This window comes from Pituophis catenifer, unplaced genomic scaffold (genome assembly GCF_029215685.1).
Source record: "Pituophis catenifer annectens isolate HBS135680 unplaced genomic scaffold, rPitCat1.0.hap2 SCAF_15, whole genome shotgun sequence".
NCBI lineage: Eukaryota > Metazoa > Chordata > Lepidosauria > Squamata > Colubridae > Pituophis > Pituophis catenifer.
The window spans coordinates 2,640,592-2,664,985 of NW_027256895.1; the positions used below are offsets into that span (position 1 = coordinate 2,640,592).

General features: G+C 47.1%; 1 protein-coding gene across 2 annotated transcripts in view; it reads right to left on the reverse strand.

Annotated features, from left to right (window-relative positions):
* Nucleotides 1–202: 202 nt before the first annotated feature.
* The window catches only part of KCNAB3 (potassium voltage-gated channel subfamily A regulatory beta subunit 3), a 29,340-nt gene continuing 5,148 nt past the window's right edge, over nucleotides 203–24,394 (reverse strand). Inside the window, exons 2-14 of one of the 2 annotated variants that reach the window (XM_070954298.1) lie at nucleotides 23,968–24,011; nucleotides 23,183–23,220; nucleotides 21,819–21,898; nucleotides 17,671–17,715; nucleotides 17,062–17,106; nucleotides 16,568–16,611; nucleotides 15,317–15,403; nucleotides 8,623–8,708; nucleotides 8,403–8,523; nucleotides 6,762–6,856; nucleotides 5,282–5,402; nucleotides 1,445–1,533; nucleotides 203–292 (exon numbers count right to left, since the gene is read on the reverse strand). In XM_070954298.1, coding sequence (XP_070810399.1) covers nucleotides 203–292; nucleotides 1,445–1,533; nucleotides 5,282–5,402; nucleotides 6,762–6,856; nucleotides 8,403–8,523; nucleotides 8,623–8,708; nucleotides 15,317–15,403; nucleotides 16,568–16,611; nucleotides 17,062–17,106; nucleotides 17,671–17,715; nucleotides 21,819–21,898; nucleotides 23,183–23,220; nucleotides 23,968–24,011 — 985 coding nt within the window. The remainder of the gene's footprint in view (nucleotides 293–1,444; nucleotides 1,534–5,281; nucleotides 5,403–6,761; nucleotides 6,857–8,402; nucleotides 8,524–8,622; nucleotides 8,709–15,316; nucleotides 15,404–16,567; nucleotides 16,612–17,061; nucleotides 17,107–17,670; nucleotides 17,716–21,818; nucleotides 21,899–23,182; nucleotides 23,221–23,967; nucleotides 24,012–24,394) is intronic. The other variant, XM_070954300.1, reaches the window with a different exon arrangement.

The following is a 24,394-nucleotide window of genomic DNA, read 5'->3' on the forward strand; positions in this document are numbered from 1 at the left end:
CCTGTCTTGGAAGAATACGGATATTTGGTTCATGACGCCAAAGCGGCTCCTCTCGGCCCACTCCCGCCTTTGTCGAAGGCAGCAGCTGGTGGGTGGCGGGCAGGCGGGGCGGGCGCGGGACGACACACACGGGACACGGGGGTCCACGGAGGAGCAGGAAGGAGGCAAGTCCGGTGGGGGGGGTGTCCCACGGCAACCCGTACTACGCCCGGGACTCCTTCTTGGCGTTGGGTTTGTTCCCCAGGACTGCGTCGATTTCCTGGGTGACTTGAGGAGTCAGCTGGGTGAGGACCTGTCGGAGGAGGAAAGAGGGGGGGGTCAGCATTAAAAATTTGGTGCATGCCCCCCCATTTGTCACATCTGTATTGTTGCGGCTGCAACTTCTCGGTTGTTCTCATAAAATTTCATGGGTGCAAAATGACAAGCCGTCTTAAAAATAGCTTTGGAGGAAGGGCAGTGTGGGCAGCCCCCTTATGCTTGAATTTCTCTGTGGTTTGGGGAGGCTTGGGGAGGGGGCTCCATGGATGGTTGGAAGCTGGGGGGGGGCGGTTTCTCCAGCTTTTTTACCTGTCTTCATTCGAACCACCTTGCTTGGTGGGGAAAAAAAGCTTCAGGTGAATTTATAACATAGATAGCGGAGGAGTGCGGGGAGAGAGAAAGACGGCCCTCACCCATAGCCTCCACCTTTACGGGGTTAAACGCAGCCCCCCTCTCCCACTGAGGGATTGATCGCCAGATCCCTGGCCTCCTCCTCTTCCCCTTCCCATCTCCACAAACTCCACTCCCTCCTAGCACTGATAGTGTTACCTAGCTGGGTCAGGAAACGTCTGCAAAAAAAAGCTAGCAAGCTCAGAGAGCACCAAGGACCCCACAGTTCTCCTCCTCCTCCTCCTCCTCCTCCTCCTCCTCCTCCTCCTCCTCCTCCTCCTCCTCCTCCTCTCCTCCTCCTCCTCCTCTTCCTCCTTCTCCTCCTCCTCCTCCTCCTTTTGACAAACCCCACTCCCTTCTAACACTGATGACGTACCCTACTTGGGTCATGAAACGCCTGCAAGAAAACAGCTCAGAGAGCACCAAGGACCCCACAGTTCTCCTCCTCCTCCTCCTCCTCCTCCTCCTCCTCCTCCTCCTCCTCCTCCTCCTCTTCCTCCTTCTCCTCCTCCTCCTCCTTTTGACAAACCCCACTCCCTTCTAACACTGATGACGTACCCTACTTGGGTCAGGAAACATCTGCAAAAAAAAGCTAGCAAGCTCAGAGAGCACCAAGGACCCCACAGTTCTCCTCCTCCTCCTCCTCCTCCTCTTCCTCCTCCTCCTCATCTCCACAACCCCCCATCCCTTCTAGCACTGATTATGTTCCCTAGTTGGGTCATGAAAGGTCTTCAAAAATAAAAAACCTACCAAGCTCAGAGAGCACTAAGGATCCCACAGTTCTCCTCTTCCTCACCTGAATGGATCCCAGGTTCTCGATGAGCTGCTCGGCGCTAGAGACCCCCAGAAGCACGGAGCTGACCCCTTCCGAGCGAAGACACCAGGCTGTTGGGAAAAGAGGATTCCCCCGAAATAGGTCAGAAAGGAACAAGTTTAGCATCTTCTAAAATTGGTGCCTTGTGTGTAGGTGTGAGTGTGATCATCTCTGGTGCATTCGGAGACCGTTTTCTGCAGGTCCCTCCTTGCTGTGAATCTGCTCCGGGGGGGGCCTGCGCTGATTTCTCAACCCCAAAAAAGGTCACAGCTAAAGCTTCAGAAGCCAAAAATAATTATATATATTTCGTGATATAATCGCATCTGTTCACACCTTCACTCGTCTCTGATGTTCTTTCCAGTGACGGAGCATCTCCACAACTTCGGGAGGCAGGCAGTTCCACTGGTTAATTGTTCTCCCTGTCAGGAAATTTCTCCTTAGCTTTTCAAGAACAGCCAAAATCATTAGGGAACGACATGGACGTGGGGCTCGCTAGGTAACAGCATGGAGGTAGCTTGCTACTACCAGTTTTGGGATTCCCTCAGAGGTGGTATTCAGCCGGTTCGCACCGGTTCATGCAAACCGTTGACAGAAATTTGGCCAAGGTCGCCGAACTGGTAGTGATGGTCGGCTGGCCATGTCCCCAAACTGGTTTCCCGTTCACCGCTCACTTGCCCCGGCCGCCATGTTCATCGCCGCCATGTTCTTCGCACACACGCATCCCATTGCCTTGCAATGGGATGCACATGCGCGAAGAACATGGCTGTGACGGCAGCAGCTTTTTCCGCCGATACTTTTCGGCAGCCCGCAGCCAGCCACCGCAGTTGCAAAGCTTTCCAGCAGCAGCGGCTGGCTGGCTGGGGGCTGCCGAAAACTCCGGTCAGCTTGCCTTCCAGACTCTGGACCAGCCGCCACGGAAGGTAAGCAGCCCGAACAAAGAGGCAGTGGTGGGGAAGGAAGCGGAGTAGGGCCGGGGCCGCTAAAGGAGGGGAAACGGGGGTTACTGGGAAAGGGAAGGTGGGGGCAGATAGGTGGAAATTCCAAAAAAATTCCTACCTTTTCCTGTGGGCGTGGCTAGGTGGGGTGGGTGGGTCATGTGACTGAGTGGGTGTCAAATTGGCCACACCCACTCAGTCACATGGCCCTTCTGTCAGCACTTCAACCTGCATTTACTCTAGTGCTGACATAAGAAGGAGAAGAGGGGGGCAGCTGGCAAGAGGACGCTTGACTTCTCACCTACTTATTTTCCCTGAAGATAATATCCCCTAGGAGATGAGATGGGAGGGGGGGACATTCCTGGGAGCTGAAATAGTAGATATGGGGAGAGTGATTTGGAAGATGGCCAATGAGACGCAGAGAATTGGGGAACGGAAAGGGAAGGTTTGGGGTCAGGAAGTCAGTGTTGGCTACGCCACAATCGGGGACAGATTGTCGTGCTTAATAAATGAAAGATTTCATCAAAGACTATTGGTTTGGAAATGCAATTTATTTTATTTGAGACGACATCGAAACCTGACACCTACTATCTAGCCACGCCCACCAAACCGGTAGCAAAAATTTTTGAAACCCACCACTGGATTTCCCCCCCCCCCCAAATTTCTGGTTTAGGCCATCACCCTGAGATTTCCTAATGGTCCCCCATCCCAATACTCCACCAGCTGCCACCAACCCAGCAATTTAGAAACATCATCCCAACTTCTATCTGATAAGCTGTTGATTCTTCTCTCCTTGAACCATCTGTCTCCCTTTCACTCTCTTAGGTTTATTATTATTTCTGTAGTTGTGACTATTTTACACCAGAGCTGTGCAACACCTTCAGTTTCAAGGGAAAAGATCTTCGGAGCACGCCAAGCCCTAAATACACCCCCTGGCACAATTCCCCCCCCCAAAAGAGACCTGTGATTTAAGGAGCTGCAAAGAGCTGCTCATTCACCTCTGGGACTGGGTTTTTCATTCTGCTGTCCAAAAAAAATGGGAAACTGGAAGCGTCGCGGTGACACAGGCTGGGAAATAGCAAAGCTCCGCTGAGCTTTGCGAAAACCCGGGCAGACAAACCACTGTCGGGGGGAGAGGTCTTCGGACCAGAACCGTCTTGTAGGGATGGGGGAGACAACATTCTTAAAATCCTCTGGTGTTCGAGCGCCCACAACTCCGTGCAAAAGAATCCCTTTGCAACCAACACCCGCTGCGAAACACGATAAAAATGGCCGCGCAAGATAACCGATTGGGTAGCCTGCAGTTGTGCACCCCTTCGAAACTGTTTTGAAAGATATTAACACGTTGCTTGGAGAACGTTTCGCCTGGGGGCCATGTGGCTACCCTGAAAAAGCTGGGTCTGAGCCCCGTTCCCAATAGGTGGGAGCCCCACGGAGAAGGCCTTGCCTGAATTCCCCGACAGAGAGGGATGACGCCTGCCTTGGGGTGTCGTTATGAAAGGACACAGTGCCACGACTCAATCTAACCTTTGCTATTGGCTCCTGTTAAGAGCTGCTCGTGCTATTTTGCTACTGATGGGCTGTATGCTAAAATAAAGCCAGGTCATGATACACACTTGAAAGTAAATCAGGAAGCCTGTAATTGCGGTGTGTATCTGGCAAGAACAAAGAATGTTTATCTACAGGAAATGTGCACGTGTAAATCTTGTAACAATTCTGGGTAGTTAGAAAGCTGATAAAAGTAACAAGAGTTAGACAACCTGCAGGCCTCAGCTAAAAATTAGGAATACAGATGGCCTGCAGCCAATTAAATGTGTATTAGATAACTCCTGAGGCATTCATTAGCCAAGGTTTAGGAACAGGGACAGCTACCCCCAATCAAAAGCAATCAGAAAACCTGCATCTCGTGTCTGGCGTCCATCATTGGCTTCGGCACCAGGCTCAGACCCGAATTGGGGACAACACCGCAGTTAGGAATTATTTATTAGGAATTAATTCTGCCACCCTCGCTTGTTAAGAATGGTATCTTTTGCTATCTGGTTTCTCGCTTCTGTTATTTGCTTCAGAGCTAGGAACATCCTTGGCGGTAGAGCAAAACAGTTACCTGGGAACATCCTGCTCCATAGATAAATGGGGCCAGAGAAGGGGACTGCCTAGGAGCACGAGAACAAATAAGGGCTGTTACTTTTTCACACCTCTTCATGAGCCTCGCTATCTTTGGCACCTCGGTGACTCAGGTAAACTATGGGATCTTACTGTTGCCTGAGCCTGGGCTATCGACAGATGCGGACTCTGAGAGTGAGGGAGAGGAGTTGGCAAGGCCTCCCTCTCCAGGACCCTCCTCTCTGGCAATGCCTCCGGAGGACACTGAAGGCCAAAAGATAGGCCCAGAGCCAAGCACGTCCCCGCAGCCACAGGTGGACAGCGACAAAGGAGATAAGTGCTGGCTGGACCCTCGGCAGAGGAAGGCGTGCCAGGGATTAGCTGAGTCACTGGACCACACCCCACAGGGTATAAATGTGGTTGTGGTGGCCGGTTCAGTTTGTGACGAGCAAAAACTAGAAATAATCCATGATCTCTGCGTTACTGGACTTTGCCTGCTTTATCGGACTGCATTTGGATTAATCCTTGTATTGTTGAAACTCTGCCTGCTTTATCGGAATGCTTGCAGTCTAATCTTTGTTTTGTGTGAGTAAAGTCTGAATTGGCAGCTAGCCACTGGGTTGCTGCCAGCTTTATCTTCAAAGAGTTTTGTCGTGTGGCTTATTAACTCCGGGCCGTCTGTGGGGGTGCGTGAGTGGGACGGGGACAGAACACTTACAGTTACAAAAAGACAGGTGCGCAGAGACATGCACACATGCACCCCCCCCTCCAGCGTCCTCACCAATGGCCAGCTGCGCCACGGTGCAGCTCAGGCGTTCGGCGATGGGCTGCAGCGCTTTCACCTTGCTTTGCTGCTTCTTCCCGTCTTCGCTCTGCAGCTTCTCCTTCAGCCACTGGTACCCCTGAAAGAGGAGGAGAGGGCCAAGATAACCATCACGGAGGGGGTCTTGTGGAACAGCAGGGCGTAAACCTCAGCCCAGCCACCGAGCATCCGTTTGGAGTAAAACCATCCCTCTATTCCCTTCTGATCAAAATAAATGTAACCGTAAGAGAAAACGTGGAATAATTGAACAATGACAGACTGCAACTTATTATAATGGTGTATCATTATTAGAAATATGTGAGTTGATTGAACGTAATAACTATGATCCATTTTACTAGTTTTATTTGTATTAGAATGTACGACACTCAGATGCCACGCATTGTTTGACATGTTTGTAAAAAAATAATAAAAAACAAAACTTTGGTTTTGCCGATTAGATATATGTTAGATATATTATATATATTGGTTGTTGTAGATAGATAGATAGATAGATAGATAGATAGATAGATAGATAGATAGATAATTTTATTTCTATACCGCCCCTCTCCCGAAGGACTCGGGGCGGTGCACAGCCAAGTAAAAAAACACAATACAAATCCCAATTAAATTTAAAAATTATTAAAATTCTTACATTTACGGCCGAGATTCGTGAAAAACCCCAAAAATTTAAAAACTCCGAATTTAAAACTCCTTTACAAAGATAGCTCTGCCTGTCGGAAGGGCAGGGTCTTGAGGGTACAGCGAAAAACTCGGAGGTCAGAGATTGTGCGTATTTCCGGGGGGCAGTTCGTTCCAAAGGGCAGGAAATTGTAGAAAAGGGCAGGAAATTGTAGAATTGTAGAATTTCTGGCAGGGCACTTGTAGAAATGGCTAGCGATACACTAATGTGTAAAATGTGTAAAAGTAAACGAATGTGTAAAAGTAAAAAGTTGAGGTTGTAATGTTGTCCTACTGTGCTAAAAAGAGTTGAAAATCAATGTTTTTTTTTTCTCTTTCCCCCTTTGTCACTCATATTTTCCTTCCCTCTCTCCGTTTCCTTCCCCTCGTTTCCTATGTTTTATTTTCCTTTGCATTTTATACTTCGACGAAACAATAAAAGTCCCGAGAGGAAGATGGGGAGAGACCTGACCCACAGAATCACCAAAAGCCGGACAAGACTGAATGGATATCACACCATCATCATCATCATCATTCGAAGGCAGAAGGACTCATTCTCAGCCAATTCCAGAGGTTATTATGGACTCACCTCCAGGATTCTCAGCTTTGGCCCTGCTGACCAGGAGAATCTGGGAGACCACCACACCTAACGGTAGAAGACCACCTTCAGTCCCCAAAAATTCTTAGCGAAGGAGACTCTGAGCTTTCAAGGAAGACTTGAGAAACCCAACTGGAAGAGATTGTGCTGTATTTTGGCGGTCAAGAATGATCAGGATCCTACCTTCATGGCTGCCCGGCAGTTCTCCGGCACGTGTTCTTCATATTTTCCCGTGATGAGTCCACACGCCAGTGGAGACCAAGTTATAGCTCCTACACCTGAAGAAGGTAAATGGGGCAGGTGGGGTCAGGATGGACCTGCTCTCACTAAATCTTCAGGTATCACTCACAGCCTTCCCTCAAAAGCTTACTATGACCCTACAGCAAGGGGCCTCCAGATCCTTCAAGCATCAGTCGGTCGGTCACTTGAAGGGGTTTAGCCCATTAACCTTGGGCTAAAATAAGCCACCTTCACTTCTGCAGTGTGCTGTGTTTAGGAATCATGGTTTGTCTCTTAGGTAGGAAAACCCATGAAAACACAACTGGACTCCGCTTGTGTTCATTGAGGTCAACGTTTCCCAACTCAACTTTAAGATGGTTGGACTTCAACTCCCAGAATTCCTCAATCAACATGGAGGTCATTAACCTCGGCAACTTTTAGGGTGGGGTGGGCTTCCATTCCCAGAATTCCTCAGCCAGCTCTTTTTCCCCCCACTTTGCTAAATGAAGTCAAGATATATTACGCTTACTGCATACCCACCATCTATTAAGAAAGTGGCTGGCTGGAGAATTCTGGGAGTTGAAGTCCACAAGTCTTCAAGTTGCCAAGGTTGGAGACTCCCTGATTTAAGACTTGTGGACTTCAATTCCCAGAATTCCCCAGCCAGCTTTTTCCCCCCACTTTGCTGAAGTCAAGATATATTACGCTTACTGCATACCCACCATCTATTAAGAAAGTTATCCTACATGATCAAATTATCTCCCCTGCCAGGTAAGTATTAAATTAAATTGAAAATGGATACAACAAAAGAAAGGGAAAGGAGAGAGGAATAGAGAGAGGGAAGCAGGGGAGAAGAGAGGAAAGGAGAGAGAGGGATAGAAGAGAGGGAAAAGGAGAGGCAGAAAAGAGAGGGGAAAGGAGTAGGAGAAAGGGTTAGAAAGGGAGGAAGAAGAGAGGAGTGGGGGAAGGGGACGGGAGGAGAGGAGGAATGAAGAAAGTAGAAAGGGACAGAAGAAGGAAGAGGAGGGAAGGAGAAGAGGAAAAGTTGCGGTAAAACGAAAGAAGAGGAAATGGTAAAAGAGCAGCCCCGAACAAATAGAAATGAAAATGAAAGGAAAAGATGAATGATGAATGGTTAATGATGGATAAGAGACTGTACACTTAAATATGCTTATGAGAAATAAAAATAAAAAATTTATTAAAAAAGAAAAAAGAAAAAAAAAGGAAGTTACCCTACGTGGCTGGCTGGGGAATTCTGGGAGTTGAAGTCCACAAGTCTTAAAGTTGCCGACTGATCTAGGTCAAAGCAGGGTTGCAATGAACAGATCAGTGTTTCTCAACCTTGGACGCTTGAAGATGGGTGGACTTCAACTCCCAGAATCCCCCAGCCAGCGCTGCTGGCTGGGGGATTCTGGGAGTTGAAGTCCACCCATCTTCAAGCGTCCAAGGTTGAGAAACACTGGAATAGATGGAGAGGAGGACAAGGAAGAACCTTATAATGCAGGAGGGGAAAATAGGGGGGGGAGAAGGGCTCTCTCCCTGAGACCCACTCCTCCCCTCCTCCTCCTCCTCTTCCCCAATCCCTTCTTTCTCCTTCCTTCATACCTATCTTGTGATACAACTCCGGAAGCTGAGTTTCCACCTTTTCTCTCTGGAACATATGATATTCCGCCTGTTCGCAGACGGGAGGGATGAGGTTGAACTGCCGAGCTACCGAGTAGGCTTCCTACGTTGCGGAAAAGAAAGAGGGGAAAGGAAGAAGAGATTGGGAAAATGAAAAAGAGAGGAACCACTCCCAACAAAAAAAAAACCCATCAGAATTTACCATAATCTCCATGGCGCTCCAGCGAGAAGTCCCCCAGTACATGGCCATGCCTTGGTTGATCACGTAAGTCATGGCTCGGACGATCTCTGGCGGGAAGAAGGAAAATATAAAGAGGGATCAGCACTAAAGTTATTTTTCCCCTCGCATTTCGAAGATGGGGAGTCTTTCGTACTCCAAAAAACAGGCCAGGGGAGGAAAAAAAGGGAACGAAGGCAAGCCGCTTGATGCGGACGTTCATCTGAACAGAATGTCATAGTTCTGGAGGCAGGCAGTTCCACCGGCAAATTGTTCTCCCTGTCAGGAAATGTCTCCTTAGTTCTAGGTTGGTTCTCTCTTTGGTTAGTTTCCATCCGTCGTTTCTTGTCCTGCTTTCTGGCGCTTTGGAAAAAAATAGGTTGAATGTCTTTTTAGAAGGTCCATCTTGTTCTGCTTCGGCTTCAGAACCTGGCGGGAATCCCATCCTGACACGCGGAGAGGAGTTTTAAGAGCTTTCCCCAACAAAGCCACTTCGAGATGACTGGACTCCAATTCCCAGGAGTCCCCCTGACGCTGAGCCTCTTGGGAGTTGTAGTCCCCCATCTCCTCCAATCCAGAAGTTGGAAAAGACAAGTGGTTTTTTTTTTTTTCCTTTCAAACTTGGTCACTTGAAGATGCGCGGACTTCAACTCCCAGGAACTTCCAAGTTGCTTTAAAAAGACCCCGATTTAAGCAGCTGCTTCGAAATCTACAGCCTGAATGTTAACATTCAGGGAGGGGATCCAAGTCAAGATAGCAATCGCAGTCACAAATCCATCTTGACGTTTCCGAGCAATTTCGCGGACATCTCTACTTTTAGCAAACTCTGGGAAATTGGGAAATCTTTGTCCAAGATTTTCTGTCAGAAAGTCCCTGCAGGCAACGTATTTATGCATCAACAGGATTTGTTTTGGTGAATGAACCCAAATGTTGGGGTTGATTCAACAAACCACAGTTTGGACAAAAAAAAAAACCACCTACACATACACACATTCCTGAGTTTAATGCATGAATGCACAAGTCCATTGCCACCTTATATTTTCAATTTAGCGCCACCTAATGAAAAATAGGCTGGAGGTGTTTGATTTTTTTTTAAAAAAATCACTTTTCATAAAGAAAATAATCCCCACTTTTTAAAAAATCATTTTTCCTTAAGGAAAATCAAGAAAGCGGAAGAGGAAGTGTGAAATACATTAAAGGAAATCTTTGCAAAGAACATTGCAAAATGTCAGTCCGCTATTAAAAAAAGCCTCTGACGATCCCAGCTGACTTGCCTGATCATCAGAGGCTTTTTTTTTTTTTACTTTTAAAAGCATTTTTTCGGCCAAAGAGGTTGTAGAAAAAATGCTTTTAAAATTTTTTAAAAAAGCCTCTGATGATCGCGCGGCTCAGCTGGGCAATGGGGGGGGGGCAGGGATTTTTGCTACCGGTTCTCCGAACCACCCGTCTCCATCGCTACCGGATCGGGCGATCCGGTCCGAACCGGGAGCATTTCACCCCTGAAAAACACCCTATAAAGCTGCCAACTCTTTCAACTCCTCATAGCTTGATTTTAACCCTAAAATACAACAGGGTATTTTACTTATTTTTGACTTATTTCAGGTAGTCCTCGATTTACGACCCACAAGTGGAACCCAATATTTTTCGTCGCTAAGTCAAACATTTCTTAAGCGAATTTTGCGACAGTTCTTTCCACAGCTGTTAATCACTATAGTTGTCACACACTTGTTAGGTGAATCTGGTTTCCCTATTGATGTTGGTCGCAAAAGGGGATTGCGTTACTCCGGGACACTGCGACCGTCATAAATATGAATCGGATGCCAAGCGTCTGAATTTTGATCACATCGTGGAGATGCTGGACAGGTCGTAAGTAACCGCGAAAAAGGCTCCTTTTTTCAGTGCAGTCATAACTTGGAACGGTCACTAAGTAACCTGTTGTAAGTGGAGGAGTAACTAAATTTATTTCACAACAAGATACTTTCCAGGCAGAACGACGTTTTTGTGATCAGGATTTCTGGATTAATTGAAACAGTGGCTGAAATGATTAAAAAGCAGCTAAACCGGAGTCTCAGGTTGTCATTGGAAACACAAGCCACACACAACTTCAGATGTGGGGGTGTGTGGGGAGCACAATGCTTGCAACTACACACTACGCACATCTGCTTCCTACATAGAAGGGTAAGGGAGGATTTGTCATTCTTGACCCGTTTAAGACGGGTGGACTTCAACTCCCAGAATTCCCCAGCCAGCTGTGTAGAGTAACTTTCTTAATAGATGGAGGGTATGCAGTAAATGTAATATATCTTGAGTTCAGCAAAGTGGGGGGAAAAAGAGCTGGCTGAGGAATTCTGGGAGTTGAAGTCCACAAGTCTTAAATCAGGGAGTCTCCAACCTTGGCAACTTTTAAGATTTGTGGACTTCAACTCCCAGAATTCCCCAGCCAGCCACATAGAGTAACTTTCTTAATAGATGGAGGGTATGCAGTAAGTGTCATATATCTTGACTTCAGTAAAGTGGGGGGGGCGGGCGGGCGGGGAAAGAGCTGGTTGGGGAATTCTGGGAGTTGAAGTCCACTGCTCTTAAAGTTGCCAAGGTTAGAGACCCCTGATTTAAGACTTCAACTCTCAGAATTCCCCAGCCAGCTCTTTTTCCCCCCCACTTTGCTGAAGTCAAGATATATTACATTTACTGCATACCCTCCGTCTATTAAGAAGGTTACCCTACGTGACTGACTGGGGAATTCTGGGAGTTGAAGTCCACCCGTCTTAAAGGGGCCAAGGCAGGAGACCCCTGATTTAAGACTTGTGGACTTCAACACCCAGAATTCCCCAGCCAGCTTTTTTTTTTTCACTTTGCTGAAGTCAAAGATATATTACGTTTAGTGCATACCCACCATCTATGAAGAAAGTTACCTTATATGGCTGACTGGGGAATTCTGGGAGTTGAAGTCCACCCGTCTTAAAGGGGCCAAGGTTGAGAAACAGTGAATTAAGGGGTTAGAAAATACAGCTGGCTACAGCTAGGAGGCTATTATGGACAGCAAAGAGAAGTCCTGGGTTCAAGACAAGAGGCAGGACAGACCTCTCAAGCCGGATCCCAGATTCTACGACAAGCAGTCCTCGATTTACAACAGTTCATTTAATGACCGTTACAACAGCACTGGAAAACGTGACATATGACCGTTTTTCACACTTATGACCATTGCCGCATCTCCATGGACATGTGATTTACATTCGGAGGCTTGACACCTGCTTCACATTTATGACGGTTGCAGTCTCCCAGAGTCACGTGACCTTCTGACCAGCAGTCATTTGGGAAAGGCCGAGTCATTTAACAACCGGGTTACTCACTTAACAACGGAAGAGATTCATTAACAAACGTGGCCAAAAAAAGGTCGTGAAATGGGGCAGAATTCACTTAACGAATTTCTCACTTAGCAACGTAAATTTTGGGCTCAATGGTGGTTGTACTTTTTCCCTTGTTTTTAAGCCCTTCTGATTTATTTTATATTTTATGATAAGTATCGCATCTTCACCTTTTGGTCCTTTTGGCTTTTTTTTTTTTCCTTTTTCTGTGATTGTTTTAAAAGCAACGCAAATTATTTCCAGTAGTCCTTAGAAAGTTTCACTGCTAGGTGTGAAGAGAGTGTTGCCCCCTTTTACGACCTTTTTTTTTGCCACCGTCGTTAGGCGAATCCCTGCAGTTGTTAAGTGAGTCACACGGTCGTTAAATGAATCTGGCTTTCCCCATTGGCTTTGCTTGTCAGAAGATCGCAAATTTTGATCACGTGACCACGGAGGGATGCTGCCACGGTCGTAAGTGTGAAAAACGGCCCTAAGTCGCTTTTTGTCAGTGCCGTTGTAACTTCCGACGGTCACTAAACAAACTGTTATTAAGTCGAGGACTACTTGTGGTTTTAAAAAAGCAGGCTTTGTACTACGGTCCCTGCCCCATCTTGGTCTAGGGAGAACCCCCCCACCCCACCCCACATTTCCCCGATTCGAAAGAGCCCTCCACCCCACAGCCTTTGTCTGGAAAGGGATGGTCGTAACAGCGAAGCCCGTGAAATGGGAACAGGTTTGGTCGCACTCACATCGGCCATTTTGACTTTTTTGACTGCACTCTAAAGCCCCTAATTACAGTATGAGAGACTTCCCCAAACACTGGAAGTTTTTAAGAAGAGATTGGATAACCGTTTGTCTGAAATGGTTCACGGGGTTGGACTAGAAGACCTCCAAGGCCCCTTCCAACTCTTGTTATTCTATTCTATTCTATTCTATTCTATTCTATTCTATTCTATTCTATTCTATTCTATTCTATTCTATTTCTATTCCAATTCTAATTGATTCTGTTTCTGTTTCTGTTGCTATTCTATTTTATTCTATTATTCTATTCTATTCTATTCTATTCTATTCTATTCTATTCTATTCTATTCTATTCTATTCTATTCTATTCTATATTTTATTCTTTTCTAATTCTATATTTTATTATCTATTCTATTCTAAATTCTATATTCTGTTCAATTCAGTTCAATTCTATTCTATTCCATTCTATTCTATTCGATATTTTATTCTTTTCTAATTCTATATTTTATTATCTATTCTATTCTAAATTCTATATTCTGTTCAATTCTATTCTATTCTATTCCATTCTATTCTATGTTTTATTCTTTTCTAATTCTATTTTATTATCTATTCTTTCTAAATTCTATATTCTGTTCAATTCAGTTCAATTCAATTCTATTCCATTCTATTCTATTCTATATTTTATTCTTTTCTAATTCTATATTTTATTATCTATTCTGTTCTAAATTCTATATTCTGTTCAATTCAATTCAATTCAATTATCTATTCTATTCTATTATTCCATTCTATTCTATTTTATTCTTTTCTCATGCTATATTTTCTATTCTATTCTATTCTATTCTATTCTATTCTATTCTATTCTATTCTATTCTATTCTAAATTCTATATTTTATTTTCTATTCTATTATTTATTCTATTCTATTCTATTCTCTCTTCTATTCTATTCTATTCTATTCTATATTTTATTCTTTTCTAATTCTATATTTTATTATCTATTCTATTCTATTTCTATATTTTATTATCTATTCTATTCTATTCTATTCTATTCTATTCTATTCTATTCTATTCTATTCTATTCTATTCTATTCTATTCCTTCCAGCTACCCTATAATCAGCATGAGTTCAGACAACAAACCAATAAATAATAATAATAAAAAAAAATAGAAATAGGGCACTTTTTAAAATTCCTGGCTGGAATGTAAAACAAATACATTTAAAACCGACCCATTGAACTTAACCGCTTTCTACTGAAAAGCTGTGGGGGGAAATCCCCATCGAGAGGCGACCCAAAAGACCCCACCTCCACCCAAAGAGCCCTTCCTAGAATTTGGGGGTCTCTCTCCCCACTGAAGTTGCGACGAGGACAATTGGGGACCCACAATGTTTCCCACCCCCAAAATGCCATTCGCTCTTGGGAAGAAAAAAAAAAAATGCAGATTTAAAAGCACCTGCAAATTTGTTGGTTCATTAGCCTCGGGCCCCTTTAAGACTTCAACTCCCAGAATTCCCCAGCCGGGCTATGAATTCTGGGAGCTGAAGTCCACCCGTCTTAAAGGGGCAGAGCGGTTGAGAAAGACTGATGTATTATACACCTGTTTTTTGTTCGTTCCCCCCTCCCCTTTTCTAAAGGCTTGAGAGGTTCGGGGTGCAAGAGACAAGTCACAAGAGGGGGAGCAGGAAATTGGGGGGGGGGGCTCACAAGGAGGGGATCTATATAGTACCTTCCAGCAAGAATATTCGGAAATTCAGGTCGCCCTCTGCAGCAAGGAGAGAACCAGTGAGACGGGCTGGAGTTTGCAAAGCCAAGCCTGGTTGACTGGATACCAAAATTTGGGGCTGGGGGTGTCACCCCCTCCCCTGCACCCCCTCCCTAGAAAAAAAAATGGGGGGGAACAGAGGCCGTCGGCTTCACCAAGGAGGGACGTCTCCGCGAGAGCAGAGGCAAACTGCGGTTGTTAAGAGAGTCGCGTCTGGTTTTACGACCATTTTCCTGATGGTCGTTAAGCGAGTCGGGGACGGTTGTTAAGCGAATCCAACATTTCCGCTCAGCAAATCTGGCCTCCAGCCAGAAGGTCATAATATAAGTGATGGTTGCATGACCTGTCGTAGATACCAGCTGGGTATCTATGAATTTTGACGACATGGCCACGGGGACCGTCGTAAGTGCGAGGACCGGTCATAAGTCCCCGATCTAGCCCCCTTTTCCCTTTCTTCTTCTTTCTTCCTGAGCAGTTCTTGGCTTTCCCTATTTCTTATTTCTTTTCCGCATGTTTTTTTTTTCCCCCTCCGGAACGAAAGCAGCGTCGTAGGGACAGAGCGACAGGGTCAGGTCAAAAAAGTCAAAATGGCTGCCACAATCTGCAAAATGTGGTTCTGGAATATGGGAGACAATAATTAAATGTGTTTTTTTTTTAAATTGTGGTGGGATTATCCTGGCAGGTGGTTAAAAAAAAAGGCATTTTGTCCAGGGTAAACGGAGGCAGAGCCCTGACTCAAAATGGGAAGGCTGGGAAAGTGGGGGTTCCTGAATCCTGACCCCCCCCCCTAAAGTTTGATGTGGGGAGGGGGAGAAGAGAAGGTTAGAAGCCACCCACCTTCCATGGGGCTGTTGGCATCCATCCGGTTGGCAAAGACGATGTCGACGTAGCCCAGCTGAAGCCTCTGCAGGGACCCTTTCAGCCCTGGGAAATGGAAGGAGGGAGGGAGGGAGGAGAAAGGTTGGAATTGCAAGCGCCAAAGTGGGAGGGCTGGGGATGATGGGAGCTGGGGGTCACCATCCGGGACTGCGGAGGTTGTAGGCCATCCTTCCATCTATCCATTGGCTCTTCCGTCCATCCATCCATCCATCCTCCCATTCTTCTGCCCCTTAATCCATCCTTCTATTCATCCTTCTTTCCTTCCATCCCTCCATCCTTTCATCTGTTCATCCATCCATCCCTTCCACCCATCCTTCCTTCCTTTCTCTCCTATTTCTTTTCTCTCTCCTTCCACTCTTCCTCTTATCTACTTTTCTCCTTCCTTCCTTCCTTCTTTCTTCTCCCTTCTATTTTTCTTCTCCTTCCCTCCCCCTTCCTCTTATCTATTTTTCTCTTTCCTTCCTTCCTTCCTTCTTTCTTCTCCCTTCTATTTCTCTTCTCCCTCCCTCCCCTTCCTCTTATCTATTTTTCTCCTTCCTTCCTTCTTTCCTTCCTTCCTCCTTCCTAACTTCCTTCCTCTCCCTTCTATTTCTCTTCTCCCTCCCTCCCCCTTCCTCTTATCTATTTTTCTCCTTCCTTCCTTCTTTCTTCTCCCTTCCATTTCTCTTCTCCCTCCCTCCCCCTTCCTCTTATCTATTTTTCTCCTTCCTTCCTTCCTCTCCTATTTCTCTTCTCTCTCCCTCCACTCTTCCTCTTATCTACTTTTCTCCTTCCTTCCTTCTTTCTTCTCCCTTCTATTTTTCTTCTCCTTCCCTGCCTCTTATCTGTTTTTCTCCTTCCTTCCTTCTTTCCTTCCTTCCTTCCTTCCTTTCTTCCTTCCTCTCCTATTTCTCTTCTCCCTCCACCTTTCCTCTTATCTATTTTTCTCCTTCCTTCCTTCCTTCCTTCTTTCTTCTCTTCTATTTTTCTTCTCCTTCCCTCCCTCATCTATTTTTCTTCTTCCTTCCTTCCTTCTTTCCTTCCTTCCTTCCTTCCTTCCTTCCTTCCTCCCTCCCTCCCTCCCTCCCTCCCTTCTATTTTGCTTCTCTCTCCCTCTCTTCTTCTTCTCTCTCTTCCTCCTTCCCTCCCTTTCCATGAATTGCCCCTCCCCCCTCCCTTGAGACTCATCTCCCATCCCATCCCATCCCCAGCCCCCTCCCTCCTTCTCACCCTCAATGATGTGTTTCCGTGATAAGCCCCTTTCCGTCTCAGCCCTTTGAAGAAAAGTGGGGAGAAAAAAAGAGGTTAAAGATTCACATCCAAGGCCCAGCTGCCCCCCCCCCCAAATCCCCAAGGGGCAGGTAGATGTTTTGAGGGGGTCCCCTAGAAAAATACCGCGGGGGTGGGGGGGCTCCGTTCCTGTTTTCCACAAGGCCACAATAAAAAAAACCAGCCCTATTCACATGCAGGGGCCTTCCTCCCACCCACCCACCCACCCACCCCCAGCTACCACTTGTCGGGGGAGGATGGGCCTTGTAGTCCAATGCCATCCGAAGACACCCTTTGGAAAAGACGGCACTGAAGGGGGGAAAATCTGATTTTTCTGCAGACGAGCAGGTCTGGGAGACGGGGGTGGGGGTGGGGGTGGGGTGGGGGTCCCTCCCTGTTTCCCACTGCCCAGCTGAGCCCCCCATTTCCTCCCAAGCTTCCCTCGGGGCACTTACTGGCCTCCCCAGTAAATTTTGGTGGTAACCACGTAACTGGAACGCCTGCAAAAGAAGTCAAAAGAGAAAAAAAAGTGAGCAGACGGAGGCCCTCAAAACCCTACGGCGAGAAATACAGGCAGTCCTCGACTTACGACGTTTCATTTAGCGACCGTCCGAAGTTCCGTCACTGAGAAAAGGGACGTATGACCGGGTTTTTTTTCACACTTACGACCGTCGCCGTATCCCCAGGGTGCTCAAATGCCCGTGATCAAAACTCAAGACGCTCGGCAACGGACTCACACTTATGACGGTGGCAGCGTCCCTGGGTCATCCCCTTTTGCGACCTTCCGCCAAGCCAAGTCCCCGGGGAAGCCGGGTTCACTTAACAACCGCGTGACTCACTTAACAACCACGGCGATTCGCTTAACCACAGTGGCGAGAAAGGTCGTGAAATGGAGTCGAACTGGAGTCCAGATCCAGATGCTGTGACTCCGCCCCCTTCGATGACCTCACAGCCCCACCCACTCTCACCCTCTCCGCCCTTCCAGGAAAGGACCCAGCTGCCAATCTGGGTTGGGGGCATCCTTGGTGCCACCTGCCAGCAGGGACCGAGTGGGGGCACCTTACCTCCATCCTTTGCTCTTCAAGATGTTTCCCAAGGTTTTTTCTGCTCTGGAAAAAAAAGAATGGAAGAGAAAAAAGGTGGATGGAAGGATATGGAAAAGAGGAAAGAAAGAAGGAAAGGAAATAGAAAAGGGAAGGAAGGAAAGAAAGAAAGAAAAACAGGCATAATCATGAGAAGGAGGGAAGGCGTGAGAGAGGGAAAAAGGATGGGAGGGAGGGGAGACAAGAGGGGAGGGGAAGGAGAGAGGGAGGGAGGAAGAAAGGAAGGAAAAACGGATGATAATGAGGGAGGGAGAGGAGGGAAAGGAAGGAAGGAATAAAACAGGGATGATCATGAGAAGGAGGGAAGGAGGGAGAGAAGGAAAAAGGAAGGAAGGAAGAAAGGAAGGGAAGGAAGGAAGAGAAAGAGAAAGAAAGAAAAGAGAAGGAGGGAGGGAGGGAGAGGAGGGAAAGGAAGGAAGGAATAAAACAGATGATCATGAGAAGGAGGGAAGGAGGGAGAGAAGGAAAAAGGAAGGAAGGGAGGGAGGGAGGGAAGGAAGAAAAAGGGAAAGAAAGAAAAGAGAAGGAGGGAAGGAGGGAGAGGAGGAAAAAGGAAGGAAGAAAGGAAGGGAGGGAAGGAAGAGAAAGGGAAAGAAAGAAAAGAGAAGGAGGAAGGAAGGGAAAGAGAAAGAAAGAAAAGAGAAGGAGGGAGGGAGGGAGAGGAGGGAAAGGAAGGAAGGAATAAAACAGATGATCATGAGAAGGAGGGAAGGAGGGAGAGAAGGAAAAAGGAAGGAAGGGAGGGAGGGAGGGAAGGAAGAAAAAGGGAAAGAAAGAAAAGAGAAAGAGAAGGAGGGAGAGGAGGAAAAAGGAAGGAAGAAAGGAAGGGAGGGAAGGAAGAGAAAGGGAAAGAAAGAAAAGAGAAGGAGGGAGGGAGAGGAGGGAAAGGAAGGAAGGAATAAAACGGATGATCATGAGAAGGAGGGAAGGAGGGAGAGAAGGAAAAAGGAAGGAAGGAAGAAAGGGAAAGAGAAAAGAGAAAGAGAAGGAGGGAAGGAGGGAGGGAGAAAGGAAGGAAGGAAGGAAGGAAGGAGAATCAGGAGTCTCTCCAATTAATAAATCTTATTAAAAGGCAGAATCTTGCATCAGCTCCCTCCCTCGTCCTCCTCCCCCTTTCCGTCCTCCCCTCTTTCCCCCCTTCCTCTGAGGAGGGCAGGGAGCTTCTCGGGGCTGTAAGAAAATCGCTTGGAGGCCTCCCTTCCTTGATCAGCCGCTGTGTTGGGAAACGGCGTGTGGTTTCCAGTGGGGTGAGAAAAAGGAGGAAGCTGTACAGAATTTCTCTCTTCTCACCCCCCCCCCAAGAATTACACACTCCGTAATAATGGCTCCCTTCCTAAGCAGGGGGCTGGACTAGATGACCTCCGAGGTCCCTTCCGACTCTTGCAATTCCCTTAGTCGGGAGGAGGAGGAACATGGAAGTTCCTTTGCTGACTACCAGGACAGAAGCCTTCGGGCAAAGCTGCTGCCGGGATCCTGATTTTTGTTGTTGTTGTTGTTGTTTGTTTGTTTGTTGTGTTAGCATTGCAAAGGAACACAACTCTCCTCTTACACCGTGGACAGTTTTGCAGCCATTGCTAAGCAGCTGAAATGGCAACCCCGTAAGAAGCCTTCCGGTTGACCGATCGCCCGTTCGTGAATTGGTGTGTGTGCGAGAGAGTATACAACTCTGTGTGTGTGTGTGTGTGTGTGTGTGTGTGTGTGTGTGTGTGTGTGTGCGCCCTGTGCGCTACGATTTGTGCAAAGGCCCCGTCGGTCTGGTTGTCGCTGACGGGATTGTGTGCGATTCAGCTCCACCTGAATCAACCTTTCTAAGTTTTCCATCATCCTTTGGGAGTGTATGTATGTATGTATGTATGTATGTATGTATGTATGTACGTACGTACATACATACATATATTATATATCTTTTCTTTCTTTTTCTTTCTTTCTCTTTCTTTTGTTCTCTCTCTTTCTTCCTCTTTTTCTCTCTTTTCTCTCTTTCTTTCTCTCTCTTTTTCTTTCTTTCTTTCTCTCCCTTTCTTTCTTTTTTCCTCTCTCCCTCCCTCTCTCCCTCTTTTTCGCTCTGTCATTTTCTTTCTCTCTCTCGCTTCCTCTTTCTCTCTCTCTTTCTCTCTTTTCTCTCTCTTTCTCTTTCTCTCTTTCCCTCTTTCCTTCCCTCTTCTATCTATCTTTTTCATTTTCTCCCTTTCTTTCTTTCTCTCTCTCACTTTCTCTTTTTTCCCCTCTCTCTTTCTTTCTCTCTCATTCTCTCTTTCTCTCTCTCGTTCTCTCTCTTTCTTCCTCTTTCTCTCTTTCTCTCTCACTTTCTCTTTTTTCCTCTCTTTCTTTTTCTCTCTTTCTCTCTCTTTCTCTCTCTCTCGTTCTCTCTTTCTTCCTCTTTCTCTCTTTCTCTCTCTTTTTCTTTCTCTTTTCTCCCTCTCCCTCTTTCTCTTTCCCTCTTTCTCTCTTCTTTCTCTCTCTCTTTCCTTTTCTCCCTTTCTCTTTCTCTCTCTCTTCTCTTTTTCTCTCTCTCTTCTCTTTTTCTCTCTCTCTTTCTCTTCCTCTCTTTCTTTCTCTCTCTCTCTCCCTCCCTCTTTCTCTCTCTCTCTTTTTCACCCACACTCACTCACTCACACACACACACACACACTTTGTTTGGACCGATCCCCAAATCCGGAATGACAGAATCGTGTCACCGACTCTGAAATTGGCCCCATTATAGAGGGAAACGCTCCCAGCCAATGCTCGGCTTACGAAGTGACATGCAAGGGGGAAAAAAAATAAAAATAAAAACGGAAGGCGGCTGGTCTCGTGGAAAGACGGAAGGCTCCAGCAGGGATTAAACCATCTGCATTAGAACAGAGTCCTTCAAGAGAAGGGGGCCTCTGAGCATGGGGTGAGTGGGAAAAAGCACCTTCAGGGCATGGAAAAAGCACCTTCTCTCCCTGCAAAGCGGCCAAGAGGGTTTCTGAGCATGGAAAAAGCGCTTTTTTTTTTCATGCACAGTGCACAAGAGGGCTCCTGAGCATAATAAAAGCATTCCCCCCCCCAATCCGTGCACGGTGGGACTATTTGATAGATCTCCCCCGAACGCAGAAAATAGCCACGGGGGAGTTGGAAGCTTTTTATCTTTTTATTTCGATTATTCGATTTATATGCTTGGGAGGAGCCAACAGGCCAGGCACAGAAGGAAGGGAGGGGTTGGCTCAGGGTTGGGGTGGCGCCCAGAACGCCTCGTGTGTGTGGGGGGGGCTGTGGTTGAGGTGCCCCCTTGGCCATGCCGACGAGAGTTAAGGGAACTTGGCAATGGCTAACCTTTTTGCCATCACGTGCCAGGAAGGGGGGAGGCGGGGGAGATTTCCGCAGGCGTGTGCCCACATCCATAATTCTATGTGCCCCGCCACGCACATGCAAGCGTGACCCTCCTTCCCCCCCCCCCACTCCTGGCACGCGATGGCCCGGTAGGCCCGTTTATCTTTCTCTATGCATCTGGGGAGGGCAAAAACAGCCTTCCCCATCCCCTCGGCGGCCGGAAGTTGGGAAACGGGCCGTTTCGGGCCTCCGAGCGGGTGGGGAAGGCTGTTTGCGCCCTCCCCAGATGCATAGAGAGGATCTGGAGCCAAGGAGAAAGAAAAACGGGCCTTCCACCACCACCCCCGGGCCCTCTTCTGGTGGGCCCAAAAGGGCCGAAAATCAGCTGACGGAGCTGAGCTGGCGTGCCAGGCAACATGGCTCTGCGTGCCATAGGTTGGCCATCACGGGCCGAGACAATTCAGTTCCTTTTGCAAGGGAGAAATATTCCTTTTCCCCCTCTGGATTAAGGAGAGAACACAGAATCCCAGGGCTGGAAGGGCTCTCTAGAGGTCCTCTAGTCCAACCCCCTAGTCCATCTTGCCGGGTGAGAAGCCACACCGTCTTACCGCCCTCGTACGCCATCCAATCGTCCCAATTCAAACCCCCGAAGGGAGAGAATCTACACCGGTTGAATTTCTTCCCCGGCCCAAGTGACGCAGCTGCAGCTCAGTCGGCAAACCCTCGGGATCCTGTCTGTTCCCCGTCCCCGCCCCCCATTTTCTTTCCCCCCCCTCCCCAACCCAAAGAAAGAACAAGGGAGCAGCAGCCCAACCTACTTGCCAGAAGCGTAGACTTCGGCCGTGTCGAAGAGGTTGACCCCGTTTTCGTAAGCGATGGTGAGCACGTTTTCAGCCACCTGGAAGCAGAAAAAAGGGGGGGAAGGGGGTTTCGAGAAAAGTGGAGGGGGGCTTTTTTTAATCTGAGAGGCTTCACTCTCCCCCCCTCCTTCTAGAAAAAGCTTCTCTTGCAGAGATAGAAAAATCTGTCACCAATCGGTTAACTCCTGCCTGGTAACAGTTCAGAAGGAGGGGAAAAAAAAGATTTAGGAACTTCTCTCTCTTTGGATTTTAGGGACACACAATTATGTGGGTGGGGGGGCTAGGGTGTTGGGTCTATTCAATTTTGAGACTTGGAGAGGAAGCCGAGGTCAATCTACACCTCTTTTTTTAAAAAAACAAAACAAAAAAACGAGCAACTTTAAGATGGGTGGACTTCAACTCCCAGAATTCCTCAACGGAGGTCAGTAACCATGGCAACTTTTAAGACGGGTGGGCTTCAGTTCCCAGAATTCCCCAGCCAGCTCTTTTTTTTTTTTTTTCACTTTGCCGAAGTCAGGATATATTACACTTACTGCATACCCACCGTCTATTAAGAAAGTTACTCTACATGGCTGGCTGGGGAATTCTGGGAATCGAAGTCCACAAGTCTTAAAGTTGCCAATGTTGGAGACCCCTGATTTAAGACTTGTGGACTTCAATTCCCAGAATTCCCCAGCCAGCTCTTTTTTTTTTTTCACTTTGTTGAAGTCAAGATATATTATGTTTACTGCATACCCACCATCTCTTAAGAAAGTTACACTATATGGGTGACTGGAGAATTCTGGGAGTTGAAGTCCACCTGTCTTAAAAGCTGCCAGCTTTGAGAAACACTGATCTGATATTGTGTCCAGTTCTGGCACCCCATTTTAGGAAAACCAGAAGAAATTCAGCAAAGGGCGAAGAGAAGACCTCAGGATGTTTATAGCCTACAAAACTTTAATTGTTCTTAATTCTGCCGAATCGAAATAGATTCTCTCTGATGGTTGTAGGGCAACGGGGCATCTCACTGCTGCAAGAGTCCAACAAGGTAGACCAGAGTAAAACACCCAATCCATATTTAAAAATGATCATAGCTAAAGACTCTTGCATGTCTGAATGTGCTTTGTGGTCGTCTGAAAGAGGGAAGGATTTAGCTGAGTTGTTTTCTCCTATTAGGGTCTCTTGCTTCTGTTCATCTGTAAATCTGCATGTTATGTTCTTGGCTGGGACTTGAGACCCTCTTCTCTGTCCTTGACAGTCAGATCTTCTTCCTGTCTTTTACTCTATTCCACCTTTCCACTGCAGTCATGAAATGGGTAGGCGGGCGGAAGTTTGAGACTCACCTCATCGGAGATCTGGGATCCAAACGTCACCCACGTACCTACAAGGCAAAACAGGCTTTTGAAATAGGATTATCGAGTGGGTCGCCCCCCTCCTGCTAATAAAAGATTTGCCAAGCTGCTCTTAAGCGGCCTAGAACCGAAAGCAACAGAATCACAAGAGTCGGAAGGGATCTTGGAGGTCCTCTAGTCCAACCCTCTGCTCAAAAGGAGACCCAATAGAATTCCAGACAAAGTGGCCAAGGTCAGAGAGCCCTGAATTAAGACTTTGGACTTCAACTCCCAGAATTCCCCAGCCAGCTCTTTTTTTCCACTTTGCCGAAGTCAAGATATATGACATTTACTGCATTCCCACCATCTGTGAAGAAAGTTACCCTATGTGGCTGGCTGGGGAATTCTGGGAGTTGAAGTCCACAAATCTTAAAAGTGGCTAAGGTCGGAGAACCCTGATTTAAGATTCGTGGACTTCAACTCCCAGAATTCCCCAGTCAGCTCTTTTTTTCCACTTTGCCGAAGTTAAGATATATGATGTTTACTGCATTCCCACCATCTGTGAAGAAAGTTACCCTATGTGGCTGACTGGGGAATTCTGGGAGTTGAAGTCCACAGACCTTACAGTCTCTTTGACACCTTATCTGTGGTGGAGCTGGAAGCTGGTTGGCGAAGGAGGAAGCGACAAGCACGCCCAAGACAGTTTCCCAAAAACTGAGGGAACCTCCCACCTTTCAGAAGGATTCTGCGCCACCGAGGCCCACCCAGTTCATTGTTTCTCAAGCTGCGGAACTCACCGAGGCCCAGACAGGAGACACGCAGACCAGACTTCCCGAGGTTCCTGCAATGGGAAGAAACGGGAAAGTGAAATTGAGGTGGGGGGTGGGCGCAACTTTCAGTTAAGCCTTTGGCACTGGGGATGGCAACGGTGGTCTGCCAGGGTCTGTGGAAATGGCCTTGGGAGGCAGGAAGAACAGGTGCGGAAGAAGCAAGATAAGAGGCAGCTGAGCCCTCAGAAGGAAAGTGACGGGAAAATGTCTATGGAGATTCTCAGTCCTCCAGGTCACAGTTGTCCCAAGAGGCAACTGGACTTTCTTAATAGCCCCAGAAAGACTGGGCCAGCTTATCTACAGGACAAAAGACTGGGCCAGCTTATCTACAGGACAAAAGACTGGGCCAGCTTATCTACAGGACAAAAGACTGGGCCAGCTTATCTACAGGACA